The sequence below is a fragment of the Seriola dumerili genome, unplaced genomic scaffold (assembly GCF_002260705.1).
Source record: "Seriola dumerili isolate Sdu_G_001 unplaced genomic scaffold, Sdu_1.0 BDQW01000260.1, whole genome shotgun sequence".
NCBI classification, from domain to species: Eukaryota; Metazoa; Chordata; class Actinopteri; order Carangiformes; family Carangidae; genus Seriola; species Seriola dumerili.
In genome coordinates this window covers 37,084-54,267 of record NW_019174515.1, presented here as the reverse complement: position 1 = coordinate 54,267, position 17,184 = coordinate 37,084, and the positions used below count along the sequence as shown (strand labels likewise).

Below are 17,184 nucleotides of genomic sequence, written 5' to 3'. Positions count from 1 at the left end.
TCATTTGTGTTCATTTTGTTTCTTTTAACTGAGCTATGACTTTCAAACGAGAATTATTAACAGTCACTTCATACAGAGGCTCTGCCCCAGTAACCCTCGGCTTGTTCCCAGTAATCCATCCATGTATATTATAATTAGGCAAAGAGAGCCATTCCTTTTCACAGGAAGTTAAAATAATGACGATCTCAGAGCACAGGGTCCTATTGAAGGTTCCAATAGATTAATTTCTCTAAACCAAAATTTTAAACATTAAACCTTTAAATAATAATTTTAATTCAATATTATCGAAGTGCATTACTGTGTTTTGGTAATTTTCCTTTTGCTAACATGACTATATTCTGATATGGTGACGTCACTTTTCCAGTAAAGTTGACAAATATTAAGGCGTGGCTGCCGGCGACGTCCCATTCATGCGTCAGCGACGTACTGACGTCAGTTTCGGGGCGGGGCTATAAAGGCTTGTTTTCCAGTCTTACGGACTTGACGATCTCCATTTTGTGTGAGCTGTGAAAGCCGAGCCAAGCGTCGTCCCCGCAAAAGGCGAAAACCAGGAAAGACATAAAAGTCAAAGTTAGCCGACGAACCGCTCGCTAACCAAGTTATTATCCGAAAGGAAAGCAAATCTTATCGTATGTCCGCTATCCAGAACCTCCAAACTTTTGGTAAGTCTTTTTAATCGAACCGAACAGGCAGACAAGGTGGGGGAAGGGCGAGTGCTAGTTAAGCTAACGTTAAGCTTTTAACTTGCGTCGAAGTTTTATTAGTTTTTCGGCTGGTTTGGCTATCTAATGCTATGCTTGTTCCACAGAGTGAGCATCTTAACATAAATATCTAACTCTCAGTTCAGTATCTTATGTACATATTCGACAATCTGGGCTCCTTCACTAGTCAACTAGCTGGCCTCTGCTACCATCAAAACGGCCGCCATTAGGCCTAAAATTTGCTGCTAACGTGTTAGCTTATTCTTCAGATCTGTTGGCTTAAGTAAGGAAATGGTATTTCGGCTCGTAAAAAAAAATCGGCATAATATTTATTTCACACAGTTAAACACCTGTTAAGGTTCTGATCCACGTATTGAAAACGAACGTTAACATGCCATGACTGTGCTATTTATTCCGAACACTTGCGTGTTCGCTGCCTGAAGGGTGCCGCTTAGCAGTGCTAGCCAACGCTGCCAGACTTCAGTAAGCTGTTAAGCTGTATATTTAGCTTGTACGTCTGCGCAGTTCTTCATCTGAAATATGACACTTCCAGAGACATCTGCCAGATTAAAACGCAGGGAAGATGTACAACTGACTGGTAGCATTGTCTTGAGGACAAGGGAACATGGACATAATATGGCGTACCAAAATGCAAACTGGTAAAAATATCTGGTTAAGATTGATGAGCTGTGTATAATCCAGATGTCTGCGATAGTCTTTTCTTGAGCTCAATGTTTGTGTACTATGTTGTCTTTTATTGTTGTTTCTCTTACAATGCTGCTCTTCTACCCCCTCTCCCCTCCAGACCCCTTTGCTGATGCAACTAAGGGTGATGACCGCCTCCCAGCCGGGACAGAGGACTACATCCACATAAGAATCCAACAGCGGAACGGCAGGAAGACCCTCACCACTGTCCAGGGCATCTCCGCCGACTATGACAAGAAGAAGCTAGTCAAGGCCTTCAAGAAGGTACTACCTCAGGGTGGGGTCTGGCGTGAAAATGTTCTATACATCTTAGACTGCTGTCAGCGGTCTAGAGGGACTGACATTAATGTCCCTCTGTATGTCAGCGGTCTAGAGGGACTGACATTAATGTCCCTCTGTATGTCAGCGGTCTAGAGGGACTGACATTAATGTCCCTCTGTATGTCAGCGGTCTAGAGGGACTGACATTAATGTCCCTCTGTATTTTCCTTGTGGTGTTTCTGATTACCAAAATTTGTCTTAGTAGTTGTTTAATAATGTTCTGTTATTATGGCAAGCTGCCAGCTTTTACCAAATAATACGTGTGTCCTTGTTTTCTAGGTCTGTTAACACTCTTTTGCTTTTTTTTGACCCTAATAGAAGTTTGCCTGCAATGGGACAGTGATTGAGCACCCAGAGTATGGTGAAGTGATCCAGCTACAGGGAGACCAGCGCAAGAATATCTGCCAGTTCCTCATTGAGGTAGGTCTTGTACTGTTATGGATAAATCTGACCAGGGTGTGTGATTCAACAGGGTTGTCTTTCTGCTTTGTGGGGAAACTTTGCCGACTTGAGGAATGTGGCACAGACTTAGGGTCAGGGGTCGTTCTCATTTATCAAATCTCTTGTCTCTTCTTTGCAGATTGACTTGGCCAAGGAGGAGCAGCTGAAAGTCCACGGCTTCTAGAAGCTGCAAATCAGCCCTCTCCCATCTCTCCTGGAAGGCCATTAAACCCCCCTCCCCATCCCCTCCTCCTATGTGCTGCTGTTGCTCTTCCTCCCCCCTTTCCCTCCTTGCAGCCCTACCAGCTCCTATTAGCTAACACGTGAATTACCTCTGACAAACATGGGACTCTGTAACACCACTGCCCCCCTACAACACCAGGGGGCAGGCTCGCTCTCACAAAGACACACCACTGCAGCTCCACACAACATCAGGGATGAGTGGTGATGACCCTCCCACACACACTTCCTCCTTCCTTTCCCCCTTGTTTATTTCCTTTTTAATTTTTTTCTTTTTAGGTCTTGTGCCACAGTAAGGAGGCACCGTTTCATGTAACTTTTTGTTTTGTACTTCAAGGTGTTTCAATAAAACGATGAGTCTCCATATGCTGGAGTGGAGTGGTGTCATGGGGAACGGGGTGGGGGCTGGATGTGTACAGGAGGGTCATACATTTTCTAATGGTGTTTACTGATGAAGTGGGTTAGAAGAACAAGGTCTTTAGGTGGGAGGATGGGGGGAAAGGGGATTGCCAACATAAGTAATTTCCCTCTTTTTTCAGTCTTTCAACATCCCACTGGCGTTTACATGTTCAGTTGCCTGCTCTCAGTTTACAGAGCAGAGTTTGTAAAACGCTGACTGTCTCCACCACCGCTCCCGGAAAATGTGTTTTTTGCTTTTATTTAATGGCACATTTTTTCTAATTGCTTTTTTATTTTTGTTTTTTTCTTTTCTTTCTTTTGCTGCCCATGCGAGTTTTGAAACTAAATGGGTGTTCTCTGGTGGTCTTATTTTGGTCAAAGCGAGGCCTGTGATATGAAAGGCTGAGTCAGTTCACTATGTGATCAGATGAACCATCTAGAGTGGGAAATGAAATCAAATGCTGGTAATCTTTGCCTCTAGTGTAGATCGATGGCACTAAGTGAGTATGATTTCTAGGTGGAAAAATTAAAAACATAATTATTTACCGGTAAATGAAGTTAGTTTCCTACTCTGGCATTTGACCAGCTTTCTGGTTTGGTCTAAAAACAAATCTGGTACCAAACCTGTGGTTATACACACTTGAATCTTTAATTTCCTATAATGCAATAATTTATAAATACAAGTAAAGATGTAGTAATGCTGAAATAATACAGTAAAAAATAAAGCCATGGCCAGGTCACACTGTGCTCCTGTGACTGGAGGTGAGAGAGCAAGTCTGTTTTGCAAAATCCACATTTGGTTCAATAAAATTTCTGCAGTTGATGAACCTGTCCTGTTATTTGTACTTGTGTGGGTGTCTTCAGTTTGTAGTAACTGTTTGGTGTCAGGCTCTTAAACATTTCATTTACAGTATTTGATCAGATGAAAGATATGCACAGCTGTGTATCAACAGAAAAAGTTGAGTACTGTACTTATGTGGTCTGCAGCAAGACTTCTTTCTTACACAAACATTTACATTCAATACTACAAGTATTTCCACTGTTTCTAGTAACTTGTAGATGACAATATTACACACAATAGTTATGGTGTAAAGCATTTTAGCCCAGCAGCAGGGATAGGGAGACTGAAGACAACAACCAAGATATTGCTGAGTGGCTTAGGACATATCTGACTGTCCCTAAGTGGTCCAGCCAAAGCCCCCTGTGGAGACCTGAAGGTTGCACTTGGCAGATGCTTCCATCCAATCTGAGGGAGGGTCAGATAAACTGCTCAAATCCAGGTGTGCAAAGCTTGTAGAAATTTACCCAAGAAGACTGGAAGATGAAACTGCTTAATCTCCACCTTTATGTATTTTTCAACCCCACCTACTCATTCATACTTTCAGCTTGAAACTCCATTCAAAAGTCAAAATGTTCAGAGCATAAGCATAAAATTTCTTCAAAAATTGCAGTTTCCAGTTATAAAAGAAACCTGTCAAAAACAAAACCAGTTAATGTTTCCTCAATGTGTTTTCAAATAAAGTACCGTATAAAACACCCTCATATAATCATTACATATTCCTATATTTAATGTATGTCGTTTATTCTGACAAACAGAATTTAATCATCACCTTATTTGAATCGGTTTGGTTTCGCGTTCGTCCTGCTTTGCGCCTATTTTGTCCCTTCCTGGTATCCGTCTGACTCCATGGTAACGCTGCTGCCGCCATAAGCTAAACCCGGGTTGTTTTCGATCGCAGACAGTAGAATCAAATCTTATACGATTAACAATAAAAACTAAGAATGTGACTTTATTTTAAATCTACATGGATCGATATCTATGACATACTTCTGAAGACACAGGGCCGTAGAGAGCGGTAAGACTTTAGCAACGTTAGCAGCGTATTCTTTGTTCTGTTTCACCTAACTACAGTTAGCTTCACTGTCGTTATCTCCAATTTGTATTTATTTTGAGAAAGTTTTACATTATCATGAGCATGTAACTCATCACTATAAGTACTTTGCTTGAATCCATTTTACTGCTGACAGCTACTTATGCACTTCTACCTTGCAGTGATGGAGAGTACACTTATTTACTCTTACTAAAATACTGAACTTAATTTGAGGTACCTGTACTTTACATGAGTATTTCAATTTTATGATACTTTCTATTTCACAACTACATTTAGGTGGTGAATATGATTCTCTACATGGAACTAATTTAACCAGACAGAAAGTAATCGAGCTTTTTGCACATACTGTATACGGTCTACAGAAGAAAATAAACAGACTTTTAGACGCCTGAATAATAACTAGGTTTTAACACCATCTATTTTATTTCCTGTCAGAATCCCAGGGATGGCGACATTTAAAGATGTCTTCTGAAGAAGAGACAATGCAAGTAAGAAATCATCCCATTGGTGTGACAACTCCTCAGCTCTACTGTGTTCTATGCAGTTATATATTTTGCTGGTCCTGATCCTCAGGTGCTGCAAGTCTGGGAGCTTGCCATCCCTCTCCCAGCAGTACTGATGATCACTGTGAGTTTCTACATGATCGTCATTGGGATTGGGCTGTGGATCCGACTCTGCCTCAAGGTTGGTGCTGGTAACACAGTCAGTTAAAAATAACAAAATGTGCTGCTTACTACAACCTGCTCTAAACCTAGAAGCAGGAAGGCATGAAGGCCTACTGTTGCTGATTCATAATCACCAGCATGAACACAAAACTCAATGTTCAGTATGAGAAAAGTTTTGTTTTTGGCACCATCTAGTGTAAGCGCTGGAGGCACAGCAATAGATGAACTGTACACTGCTGAGTCACATCTGACAGTTTTCTGCAATAAGTTGTTAAGACTTGCACTTTGGTAGGAGACACGTCTGAGGTGATTCAAGTTCTCTCTCAGGTGTGATTGGAACATTTAGCAAAAGGAACAGGGCACAGTATGGTTTAATAATCTCTTGAGATTGTTTTATTTTGATTAAAACAAACTGTATACAAATTATTTTTATCACATAAAATTGATCAGAAGTGGCTTTAAGAATTTACAATAGATTCATATTGAAAATACAAGACAATAATTTCTCACTAAATAGATTATCGATGGGTTTTTTTTCTAATCCTAACCCTAAATATCAAACTGTGTCTTTCAAGGAAGTTATGAGTGATACACCCCTCTGCACATCACTCATGACTTTTTATTTAATCTTGATGCTGCAGACTTTAAATTGAATGAAAATAAAGATTTATGTTCCACTGTGTCACTATTTATCACTACACACAAGTAAAACACTGCAGAAATGTCTGTGTCTCTGTTTTCTGTCTCCCAAAGGACCATTGTTCTTCAGAGTGTGGTGACTGTTGTCCAAACATTTCTCTATGTGAGCAGTGTTTTACACTGGCTGAAATGTGTAACTGTAAACTGCCAACCATGCGTTCATGTCTGAACGAAACGTGCCCCTCTCCTACTGTAAGTGACCTCCAAACACTCACCCTCTATCAAGAAATGTTTCAGCATATAAACCACAAAATCAGATCATGTACACTGTCAACCATTTCCTAAAGTACCATCAGTTTTTTGTCTACAGAGAAGCCTCAGGTTTTATTTTATTTTATAAGGACATTTCTCTTTCATCATTAATGTGCAAACACCAAAGACTTGCAATGTTTTAACAATTTAAAAATTTACACCTGGAATGGGTCTGTAAAATTAACAGAAATACAATCCTGACACTGTAATGTGGGCAGAGTTCAAGCTTAAACATGGCTCACGTGTTTCTGCTTATCAGAAATGTTTAGAAGCCACACAGTGACATCACTCTTATCTTATTTTCATACATCCAATCACAAGATAGGTGATGTAATTTTTGTCAAATCAGGAGCATCAGTGCTCCTCAGCAAAAAACTTACTGAAAGTTTAAAGACATTGTTTTATATATCTGTTGTTTTTCTCCTCACTGAATTTTCTGATATGTTTTCCCACAGTGTGTCAGATGGGACTGTGCCTGTACCTGTCAGCCTCCTGAGTGCGAGTCCTGTAACTGTCTCTGCTTCGAGATCAGGATCAAGTAGAAGACAAGGATGGAGGTACGCTGATGCCATGTCAGCTTGTTGTCGACAAGTACTTTTACAGTCTAATTTTACGCCTTTAGAGAGTTCAGAGACAGTGGAGAGAGGAAAAGAGGGAAGAGAGAGATGGGGAATGACTTGCAACAAATGTCGACAGCAAAACTCAAACTCGGGATGTTGCAGTTGATCTGCGCCTTAAACAGAACAGCGTCTGCAGGGTGGTCTGCGTCTCACACACCAGGAGATTAAAGCATTAGACACCATAGCGCTGTAGTCTGAACTTGATGAAGAGCCAGTCCTGGCTTGAAACATCTGGAGGTGCCTTTTGTGTTGTGTATATTTTGAGAATGGTTCATTGAGTTTAAGCTTAAAGCTGGTGTTACTCAGTATTGTTCTCAATGACAACAATTCCAGTGAAACAGATTCAAACCAACAGTGTTTTAGTTCGTCTGTCAACACTCTCTGTCTGTGGCTCTCAGCTCTGAGCCCATTGGTTCCTAATGAAGACATACATTTAACATACATATATATATAGACATACATTTAACATACATATAAAGCTTTTGTTAGGGACTACTTTGAACAGCGAATTAATCCACATTTGGTGGTATGGTGAGGGAGGAGGATCAGTTCATTGTTGGTTTTGGTCTTTTCAGGGAGTTTGTATCACCAGACTTAAACTTTAATGTTAGAAGATTCTGTATATGTAAAAATGACTTAAGTAGCTTTGTGCTATTCTTTTATATGTTCTGGTTTTTTGAAATTTTTATTAAATTCTGAAATGTTTTAAAAATGGATTTGTTGCATTGAGTTCATCTTTGGTTTTTGGCATTAAGTAAACCAGCTGAACTAGTATAACTGATCCCCGCCTCCTGTGCAGCAGCAGCATGAGTGATCACAACATGAAGGAAAATGTTGCTGAATCAAAAAGAAAAGACAAAAAGACAGACAGGAAAACTCTTCAGTGCTTTTGCATTTACATATTTATTCCATGGCACTCAAGCCAAACCATTTTCAATTCAAAGTGCAGCTTATGTATTTTAGAGCAAATACCATTTGTGTGCATTAAGTGCTTCTTCCATTCAGATAGAAGTTTACATTATGGCACAGTGTCTTTCTGGTAATATGAGGTAGTTGATGGGACAGGCTGACTGTTGCCACTGTGGTCCTCAGACCTCCAAAACTTCCTTAAGTTTTTAGGACTGCAAGAAATCCATAAAAGAAAAGTTTGAAAAAAAAGGTTTAGAAAAAGGTTTCTGAAGCAACTTCACCTACTTCCAATGTGCATGGAGAAAAGGAAAAATGTCTGTAGGGTGACAACTGCAGGGGTCCCACTTAACTAATCACTCTGTGCTTCAAAACAGATTAAATAATCTTTATCAAATACAAATTATATATTCAAATATTTCACATTGATCATTGTGCTGATTTTAAAAAATGATTAAAAAAACAGTGGTGCAGATATCTTCAAAAACCATGAAATGCTGGAATACTAGGCCACAAACAGTCTAAGACCACTCTCCCATTCAAGTGGTCTCAGACTTGTGGACCCCACTGTGCATTTTTTTTCCAGTGCAACTTAAACATTTCTTCATTGTACACCCATATTTTACACCTTTCATTTAAACCTCCCATATTTTAAAAAACAAACAAAAAACAAAAAAACTGCAGATGTTGATGAGGCAGCTCCAAAAAGATCTCAGTAACTTTTTATAACAGTATCACAACGTGATGTATTAGCATGGAAATTGGAGACAGGATGTTGCCCCTGCCAACACAGCTCCTAGAAACTCAAACAGGTGGAAGTTTGTTATGTGTATAGTCTAAAAAAATACTACATTACCCAAAAGCCTCAGGGGCCAGACGCCAGAACTATGTGGCACATTCACTCTGAGCATAACAGCACGACCTTTTTAGCGCAGTGTTTCGTTGTTTGCACTGATGATTAAACCAGGAGATTTTCACAGTTTTGGAAAACCCTGCCTTCATCTGTCATCCCCTGTGGGAACTCTGGAGTCCTGATTTAACCCCGTTAACTTCACTACTTGGTTCCTGGTGCTCACCAATAGAGGCAGAATCAATACATAGATAAGTTAATGCAGCTTTAAGATGACATCGTCTCTCATATTCATGGGTGTTTACATTCATTTGTGCCGATCACATCATGTAAATCACTATTTACAGAAAGAGTTGGAGGTTTCTATGAGAAGAGGAGGAGACACACTAAGAGGAAAAGGAAATGGAAGAAGAAGAAGGAGGAGGGGGAGCCAGTGAGAACGCCCCCACTGGTGGTCATGGCAGGTGTGGTGGTTGTGTTAGTGCTGTTAGTGCTGTTAGTGCTGTTGATGCTGTTGGTGGAGATTGGAGATAAGAACTTCCCCACTGTCTGAGACAAGAAGTTCTCGAACTGGCTCAGTTTGGTGAAGACCATCACTTGATCCGCTCGTGTTTGTCTGGTGGAGTTGTTTTCAGCTGATAACACCGCAATTTGGAACCAGGAGTTGCCTTGCTTACACATGAGTGGGCCGCCGGAATCACCCTGAGCAAACAGGCCAGATGGGAACGTTTATGTATTAACTGATAATGAATTATGAATTCTGATTATGAAGTCGACATTAAGTCACATCATTTTGTAAAATTACAGAAAATAATGTTCTTAGTTTCACTGAATGAGCAATACAGATAAATATATATCTTTTTTTTTTTTAAATCACATCAGTCTCACTTTAATGAACCTATGACTTTCCTTCCAACGCCAACTTCAGGACAAACTTTCCATTGTACAAAGTGAAATGTTAAAATACAAACTAATGTTTTTTCATATTGTAACAAGTCTGAATCATGATATTATTAAAAGCTGCTAAATGGACCTTGTGCTGTTTACAAGGTAAAGAACAAGCTTTTGATCTCAACTCTCTAATGTTAAACGACTCACAAACACCTGGATAAGATACAAAGACATATCAACAAATGGTGTATGATGAAAATAATGATAAGTAAAAAATAAATAATAATAATAATAATAATAATAATCTCATTATTCACCTGCTCCAGTGTAAAAACTCCTGTACAAATGCTGCCATTCGTTGATGCGTTCCCACAGTCTAAAACCGAGGTCCGGAACTCCTGCAGAACTTGTTCGTCTGAAGTTGGAAAAATTAGAAAATGATGAGAGGTGGAATCACACCCTGACTGCGATTGCATGTATTATTTAGTATGTTTAATTTAAATAGGTGAACTGATGCAGAGTGTTAGAATTACTGTGTCAGACTGTGTGTTATGAACTCACCCCCTCCTCGCTCAGAGTTCCAGCCGGCAGCCCAGCACGTCGACCCCTCGCTGAAGGTGAGTCCGTTGTCCAGGCAGATGGGCTGGATGTAGTTGGTCAGGGTGGGTTGGGTTTCCAGGTGCAGCACTGCTACATTAGACCCAGTCAGGTTGCTCAGAGTGATATTTGTCACATTCAGTGTCACCTCAAAGGGATTGGATCCATTCTGCCTCAAACGACCCAGGGTGACGGTCCATTCAGACGGTGTGGGTGAACTGAGGGAGTTAAAATGAACTTAATTAGGCCTGAGGAGAACTCAAGACTTTAAAATGGGTGGATGGGTTGGTTTAAAGCAAGGGATTGAACTTGTACATTACATGAAAATATATGGTTGGCAGTCTGCTATATTTTCTTATCGTCAACAATTTCCACGTGCAGACCCAACCCAAACCAATAATGTGTCTTTCAGTACTCCCTGACCTCCCTCCTCTGTCTTTGGCTCTCAGCTCAAAGACCATTGGTTCCTACTGAAGACGTAAATCTTTAAGACCATTCACAAACATATAGTTTCAGAGTCAGTCATTTCCCACAGCTGCTAGCTATCGTAGTGGCACTGCAGGTGTCTCACCTGGAGAAACAGTTGGCATTGCTCAGCACAGAGTCCTCGGCCACCAGCGTCCCACCACACACATGACTTCCATTCATCTGTATGCTCGCCATCCACGGCCACTCGCCAGCTGTCCCCACCGAGCTTCCTCCCAAAATACGTGAATTCAATGGAGCTTGGCCACAGACCACAGCTGGAGGGAAGAAGCAACAGGCAGACAGTGGAAGTTTAAAAGCCTTGTAAACTCAGACCATCCAGAGCAGTCATTACAAACACAGGTTGTTTGGTCAGATTTGGTCAGATCCCAAATTATCCACAGATACCAAATAAGTCAGGCTGAATTTTGGGAAAGTTAATGCACAAAACATCAGGGACATTTCAGTTTGCGGGAAGAGGACAGCCAGTCTTTGGTTTGAAAATTTTGTTCAGTTTAAAGGAGCTATTTGTAGGTTATGCTTTCATTACACAGCCGGCATTAGCGTTAATGGCTGTTTACTTAACAGTCTTGGCAAGAGCGTCAGCCATCATTGTGTTTAACAATAGAGGAGGGTATATTACGCCCACTGACAAGCACTACGTCTTCAGGGCAGACTGAATGCTACAGTGACTCGATAAAGGAATTAAGTTTGATGCTGAACTTGCAGCGTTTTTTCTAGCAATAGCAAAACCTACAAATAGCTCCATTAAACTTCTTTCAGCATCAATGAAGAGTTGGAACAAGTGGAGCTAGAATATATATATATATATAAAATTCTAAATTTAAGCTCTCCAAGGGTAAATTTAAGATTAACAATCAGTTTTTACAAAGTCTGGACACAGCAGACACTCACGTCTGGGTGTGGTTGTTGGAGGGGGTCTGGTTGTAGGTGGCGGCAGGCCTGGACAGGTGACATTCTGGTCACTATCAGTCCCAGTGGACCTGAAGATGATGAAGCCCGGCTGGTTGGATGTGATAATGCTGTTGATCCAGGTCTGATACTGGGATACTCTGGCGTAGACTCCTGGGAAATTAGGCATGGCACAACCAATTCCAAAACTCACGACTCCCGCCTGGACCCAGCGGTTGTTCTGCTTACTCACCATTGGACCGCCAGAGTCCCCCTGTAAAAAGAGGAACATTTAGGAGAGGGAATCTTTGCATGAGGTAAAATCTGACACAAGCACTGGCGGTAAAATGATCACCTGACAGGAGTCCCTCCCTCCATTAAGTAACCCGGCACATATCATGTTCTCTGTGATTGTGCCCACTCCATAGTTACAGTTACACTGTCTGTTCCCCACAACTGGCACCTCCACCTCCATCAGGTTTTGTGGTGAAGGAAGGGGCTCTAAGGAAACACAAATTCAGTTAAAAAAATGTTTTTCTGCAAATGTTTTATGATTATTTCCAAAACAGTGTGTTTGCTAGTGCCACAGACAGATTATGATAAAATCATCCCTACAAATTCAAGTTACAGGAAGGTTTTGTTGCTCCAAACACAGTATTTCCCCCCCTTGTGGTCACAGTTCCTCTGAATATAAAGGTTATCCAGCTGCTTTACGACCCACCATCAGTTCCAATGTTGCCCCAGCCGGTGACCCAGGTGTCAGTGCCGGCGAAGAAGGCGCTGTCTGCGGCTGCCAGGCAGACAGGCAGAATGAAGTTGCTGAAAGTCACTGGTGAGGACAGCCTTAGTAGGGCGATGTCGTTGTTGGATGTCATTGGATTGTAGTTAGGATGAATCAGGGTCTGTGTTACTCTGCGAGACACCTCGTTGGGGTTGGGTCCCTCCTGACTCTGGCGTCCCAGAAACACAGTTGGATTTCTTGTGACGGGGCTGAGGTGATGAGGAGAAAAACAAAACAGTGCAAAGACATTAAAAGCAAAGTTGTTGTCAAGAGCACTTTTGCACTTTAATCTTTTCTCACAATATACACATTAAAGAAATGTCAAACCTATATATCTGTATATCTCAGTCCAAGGTGGTACTAAAAACTACTGTGTGTTAAAACTACAAAAGGAGGGGGAACAAAGACCAATGAAATTAAGATGATAATGCTATTTTTTGAGGACAATATCAATTGGACGACAGTTCATTAATTGGCACAACATAAGTTGAGGGGACAAAAGTTTTAGTCAATTTTGCAGCAAAATAAAATGGACACATTATATAACAACAGGCCCTGATGCACAGACATCCAAAAGACTGAAAATGACCCAAACAACGTAGTATTTTTGTTGTGTTTCTCTGTAGTTTGTGGTTGATATGATGATATAACTAGATTTCAATCTCATCCAGCATGTTACAGAACAACATGATGATTCTTGTGGAGTGATATTTGTCTCCACCTGATGAATCTGAGTGCAGGATTCCCTCTCTTCTGGCTCTGTGTTTGGTCTCCACCAGCTTCTCTTTAGCTGCTAAATGCTCCACTATGTTCACCAGCTATGCTCTGACTGTGTCTGTCAGCTGTTTGCTGCTGAGCAGGTAGTAGACAGCTGCAGCTGCTGCTGCTGCTTCTTATGCAAATATAGATTATATCAGCTCTGACCAGGATATGTCTGTGCCCTCTGTCACATCATAGAAACCCTCAGGTACTGTAGCTTTAGTGCTACTTAGGACAAGTAAACACTCATTTAAACCAAAGATTTTCTCTTCTGAACCTCTGAGACTGTAAGAGGCCTAAAGAAAGAACCCAGAGATGAATAGCAGAACAATATTTTTCTTCTTTCTTTCCCATTAATCATCTTGAGACCCCCCAGATTTATCCTGTGACCCCATGGAGGGGCATCGACCCCTAGGTTGGAGACATGTTGGCATGATGTGTTTTGTCGCAGCTCTACCATCAGTGCTCACCTTGCGACACAGTGAGCAGCTGTCAGCACCCATTCGTTGTTGATGAGGGATCCTCCACAGAAGTGTCTAGAAGTGTGCAGACTGACCTGCCAGGGCCAGCTGCCCTCAGGGGCCGCCTGTCCTCCAACAATCCTGGTGTTGAGTGCAGGCCGGCCACACACTGAGGAGAGACATAAAAACACACAGTGAGCAATACTCGCTCTGCCCGACCATTGCAGGATTATAAGATGTTAGTCGAGGTTTATGATGCTGGGGTGTTCTCAGCCAACAGCGGCAAAACTAATCTCATTTCATAATTTCTTCAGAAGTTTAATTGCTTCTGTTTAGAGATTCTTTGTTGGATATAAAATAATAACAATAATGAAACTGTAAACCAAACAATTAAAGTCCTAACAACATGTTTACAATGTCACCAATGACAGAAAAAAAGAAAGTAAAGTACGTGTGCATAAACTTTGACTTACCATCGAGTTGTGAGTGAGACTCTGAAAAATAGAAAACAAAAAGACTTGTGAAACAACAATATATATACATATATATATATATATATACATATTGTATATTATATTTATAGTTAGCGATATTTCATTTCATGAAATATTCATTTTCATTTTGTGCTATGTGATATTTAGATAACAAAATAATTTTCCAGTTACAGAAGGAGGTTGCTGTTGTTTTCGATGCCATTCCCACAGAAATCATTATGACTACAAAAGGTTCAATAACCAAACTTTAAGTGGTGTAATTTACTGCTCATAAAATGTGTTCATTATCAACTGTAGGAAAATTAACTTTTCAGGTGGAAATCTCATCAATAAATTGATTGTTTGTGATATAAATTGTCAGAAAATGTCTATTACAAATTCCCCAGAGCTCAAAGGGACATCTTCAAATGTCTACAACTGTTTATTTAAAGGTCCCATATTGTATAAAGGTAGATGTCTATGTCTTTTTGATTATAAAGCAGGTCTAGGTTCTATATTAATACTGTGAAAGTATCAAAGAGCTCAGACCACAGAGAAATGCACACAGCCTGTATTCAGAAACTGAACCTTAAAACAAGCCGTCAGGAGTTCTGTAACTTTGTGATGTCACAGCAAAGCAGTTGCTGCTCACAGCTATGCCCCAAGCCCCACCCACCTGAACCAAAGAGAGGCTCAGAGTCTCTTCTGATTGGCTCGCTGACCTTTTGTTACTAGAGCTCCAGAGAGAAGCCTGAGAGAGGAGATAGTTTTTGGTTCTTAAAAAAAACAAATATATATCTTCTCATGGATCAACACTTCAAATAAAACACAAGTTTCCAATGAGACCTTTAAATTAAAGGTGTAAAATATGGGTGTACAATGAAGAAATGTTTAAGTTGACAGATTAATCAAATAATCATTGGACAGCATCATCATCATCATCATCAACACATAACACAGGACCTGGATACATGTTTCATGCTTTAAAAGTATATAATACCTCTTCAGTGTCAACACAGCCCGTAATGAAATGTACAGTATGAGTGGGTGTTTAAAGCTATCTGCGTGTCAGCCACCTTTTACACTGTCATGTTGTTTTAACGGATCTCACTCTTGTGTAGCGACCTGATGCCCGGTCTCTTCTCAGACTGGTTTTACTGCCTTGGCTGAGAGAACTGTCAACATTCTTTCAGCCGCACTTTGTCCACGCTGGGGTTTTTTTTTATTTTGGCAAGACAGGAAACATAACGAACATATTTTTCTCAGAGCATATCCTTATTGTGTTTACAGCCAGAATTATGTGTGATGACAGACACAGATTGGCTCACTAACCTGCTTTTATAAGAGCTCCAGAGAGAAGCCTGAGAGAGGTGATGTAAAACTACAGAGATGGGTTTTGGTTCTTAAAACTACAAATATATCTTCTTGTGGATCAACTTATGGATGTAACATTAAATCACTGAAGAACCCATTTAAAGTCAATGAGCTAACATTGATAAAAATGTATGAGGTGTCTGGTTTAAGACACGGGACCATGTCGCTGCAGTGTGTGTTGCTGTGTGTAACCCTGTAAGAAACGTATAGATACCTTAAATGGCTGAAATCAAAGCCACAAAAAAGAAATTGCTAGATCACAAAAAAACTCTTTAGAATTAGAAAGTCTGGGCTTCCTTTGGGTCACATGACACAACCATACCTGCAGACGTGACTTATTTCATGTACATGTTACCTTCATACTGGTGTAAAATATTTAAGGTGGTGTTAAAGTGTGAAACAGATTCAGTTCTTATGAATGACTGAATGTAATTAACACCCTGTTAGTCTCTACATATTCCTTAAAACTGAACTTAATCAATGTCAAACCTCCTTTAAATTAGTTAAAGTAGATAAAGGAGGTTAAAATACATTAATGTCATATCATTTAGGACTGTCATGACATTTCCTTTTGTTGGACAATGTGTTGTCCTAGAAATAATCGTGATGAATGATGTTACTGTCAAGACCACTGATATAATGATAATATAATAGCATATTAATGCAAACACAAACTTTCAAAGAGCAATTCACCTTTAGTTCTCATAATATTCAGACATTTGAATTGGAACATGAAAAATATCCTAAATAAATAAAACATGAATAACAATAAGATGACACAGCAGCCTGTTTGTGTTAATTAATCCTTTACAGAATTTCAGTTAGAAATATTGCATTTTTTATTCCACCACATTTATCTGCCACTGTAGATACTGTTTACTCTGCAGACTCAGAGTCAATAAATGTGGTTGGTTGTTAGAAATCTCAATCAATGACACAATGATCTTAATGATCTTTAGGTTTTAAAGTTTACTTAACATCATTTTCTCCCAGATTTAATAGTAAATAATTAATAAAGATTTTACTTCCTCCTCAGAGTTTCTTGTCTGATACAACTGTCAGCAGATCTCAAACACTACTGGTTCAGGTGTGCACAGTGAAAAGGCTCCTTACCTGGTGTCAGCAGAGTCAGCAGAGTTGCCACAAAGGTCAGTTTGTAGAGAGCCATGACTGAAAGTCCATATGTTATGATCTGCTCCGGCATAAATAACCTTCTTCTCCCCTCCCTCCCTGCCGCTCTCTCTTTCCGTCCCTCAGATACAAACATACCTCACTCTATGTCAGGTAAATCGTTACCTGTCCAAGACACGCCCAGCACCTCACCACAAACCAAATGGCAGCGCCTGTCAAACCCAGCAGTTGATAAACTAAGTACTCAAATTTCTCAATGACTGAACTCAAGGACAATTTTGAGGTAGTTTATTTGTACTTTTTTTAGTTTGTATGAGGAAAATATTATTCTTTATTCTCCACTAGATTTATCTGAGCTGTAGGTTCAGATTTTATATAAAAACATATAAAAAGCTTATTAAAAAAACACAATGTGTATTTAAAGAAAAGACTTGTGAGAATTTTCTCACATGGTTTGTTGTAAACTGTCCGAGGGCTAACAAGGTCAAATGATGTAGAATAATTTTTAAAAAGCAAAGATTAAAATCCAAAACCAGAAAACAGATCAGTGAATGACAACTTTTATTTTTTCTTCTTTCCTCTTCTGTGAATCATGTGACAACCCCCTCAGATTTATCCGGTGACCATTTGGAGGGGCGTGACCCCTGGGT

General features: G+C 40.1%; 2 protein-coding genes across 2 annotated transcripts; one reads left to right on the top strand and one right to left on the bottom strand.

Annotated features, from left to right (window-relative positions):
• The first annotated feature begins 477 nt into the window (after positions 1-477).
• On the top strand, positions 478-3,629 carry LOC111230296 (eukaryotic translation initiation factor 1b). Its single transcript, XM_022756982.1, has 4 exons — positions 478-662; positions 1,507-1,670; positions 2,045-2,146; positions 2,307-3,629. Exons 1-4 carry the CDS (start codon positions 632-634, stop codon positions 2,349-2,351), a joined length of 342 nt encoding a protein of 113 aa, XP_022612703.1. The 5' UTR covers positions 478-631; the 3' UTR covers positions 2,352-3,629.
• Positions 3,630-7,818: 4,189 nt separating this feature from the next.
• Positions 7,819-16,604, bottom strand: LOC111230196 (transmembrane protease serine 9-like). Its single transcript, XM_022756842.1, has 10 exons — positions 16,517-16,604; positions 14,030-14,050; positions 13,566-13,725; positions 12,277-12,545; positions 11,911-12,056; positions 11,559-11,829; positions 10,750-10,921; positions 10,143-10,396; positions 9,899-9,996; positions 7,819-9,392 (listed from the first exon to the last, which is right to left on the bottom strand). Exons 1-10 carry the CDS (start codon positions 16,569-16,571, stop codon positions 9,054-9,056), a joined length of 1,785 nt encoding a protein of 594 aa, XP_022612563.1. The 5' UTR covers positions 16,572-16,604; the 3' UTR covers positions 7,819-9,053.
• Between the last annotated feature and the right edge of the window lie 580 nt (positions 16,605-17,184).

Coding starts and splice junctions, on each gene's coding strand:
- LOC111230296 (XM_022756982.1), top strand. CDS start 632: ATGTCCGCTATCCAGAACCTCCAAACTTTTG. Junction 1,671..2,044: donor TAGTCAAGGCCTTCAAGAAG/GTACTACCTCAG, acceptor TGACCCTAATAG/AAGTTTGCCTGCAATGGGAC. Junction 2,147..2,306: donor TCTGCCAGTTCCTCATTGAG/GTAGGTCTTGTA, acceptor TCTTCTTTGCAG/ATTGACTTGGCCAAGGAGGA.
- LOC111230196 (XM_022756842.1), bottom strand. CDS start 16,571: ATGGCTCTCTACAAACTGACCTTTGTGGCAACTCTGCTGACTCTGCTG. Junction 11,830..11,910: donor GAGGGAGGGACTCCTGTCAG/GTGATCATTTTA, acceptor CTCTTTTTACAG/GGGGACTCTGGCGGTCCAAT. Junction 10,922..11,558: donor TCCAACAACCACACCCAGAC/GTGAGTGTCTGC, acceptor TCTTCCCTCCAG/CTGTGGTCTGTGGCCAAGCT.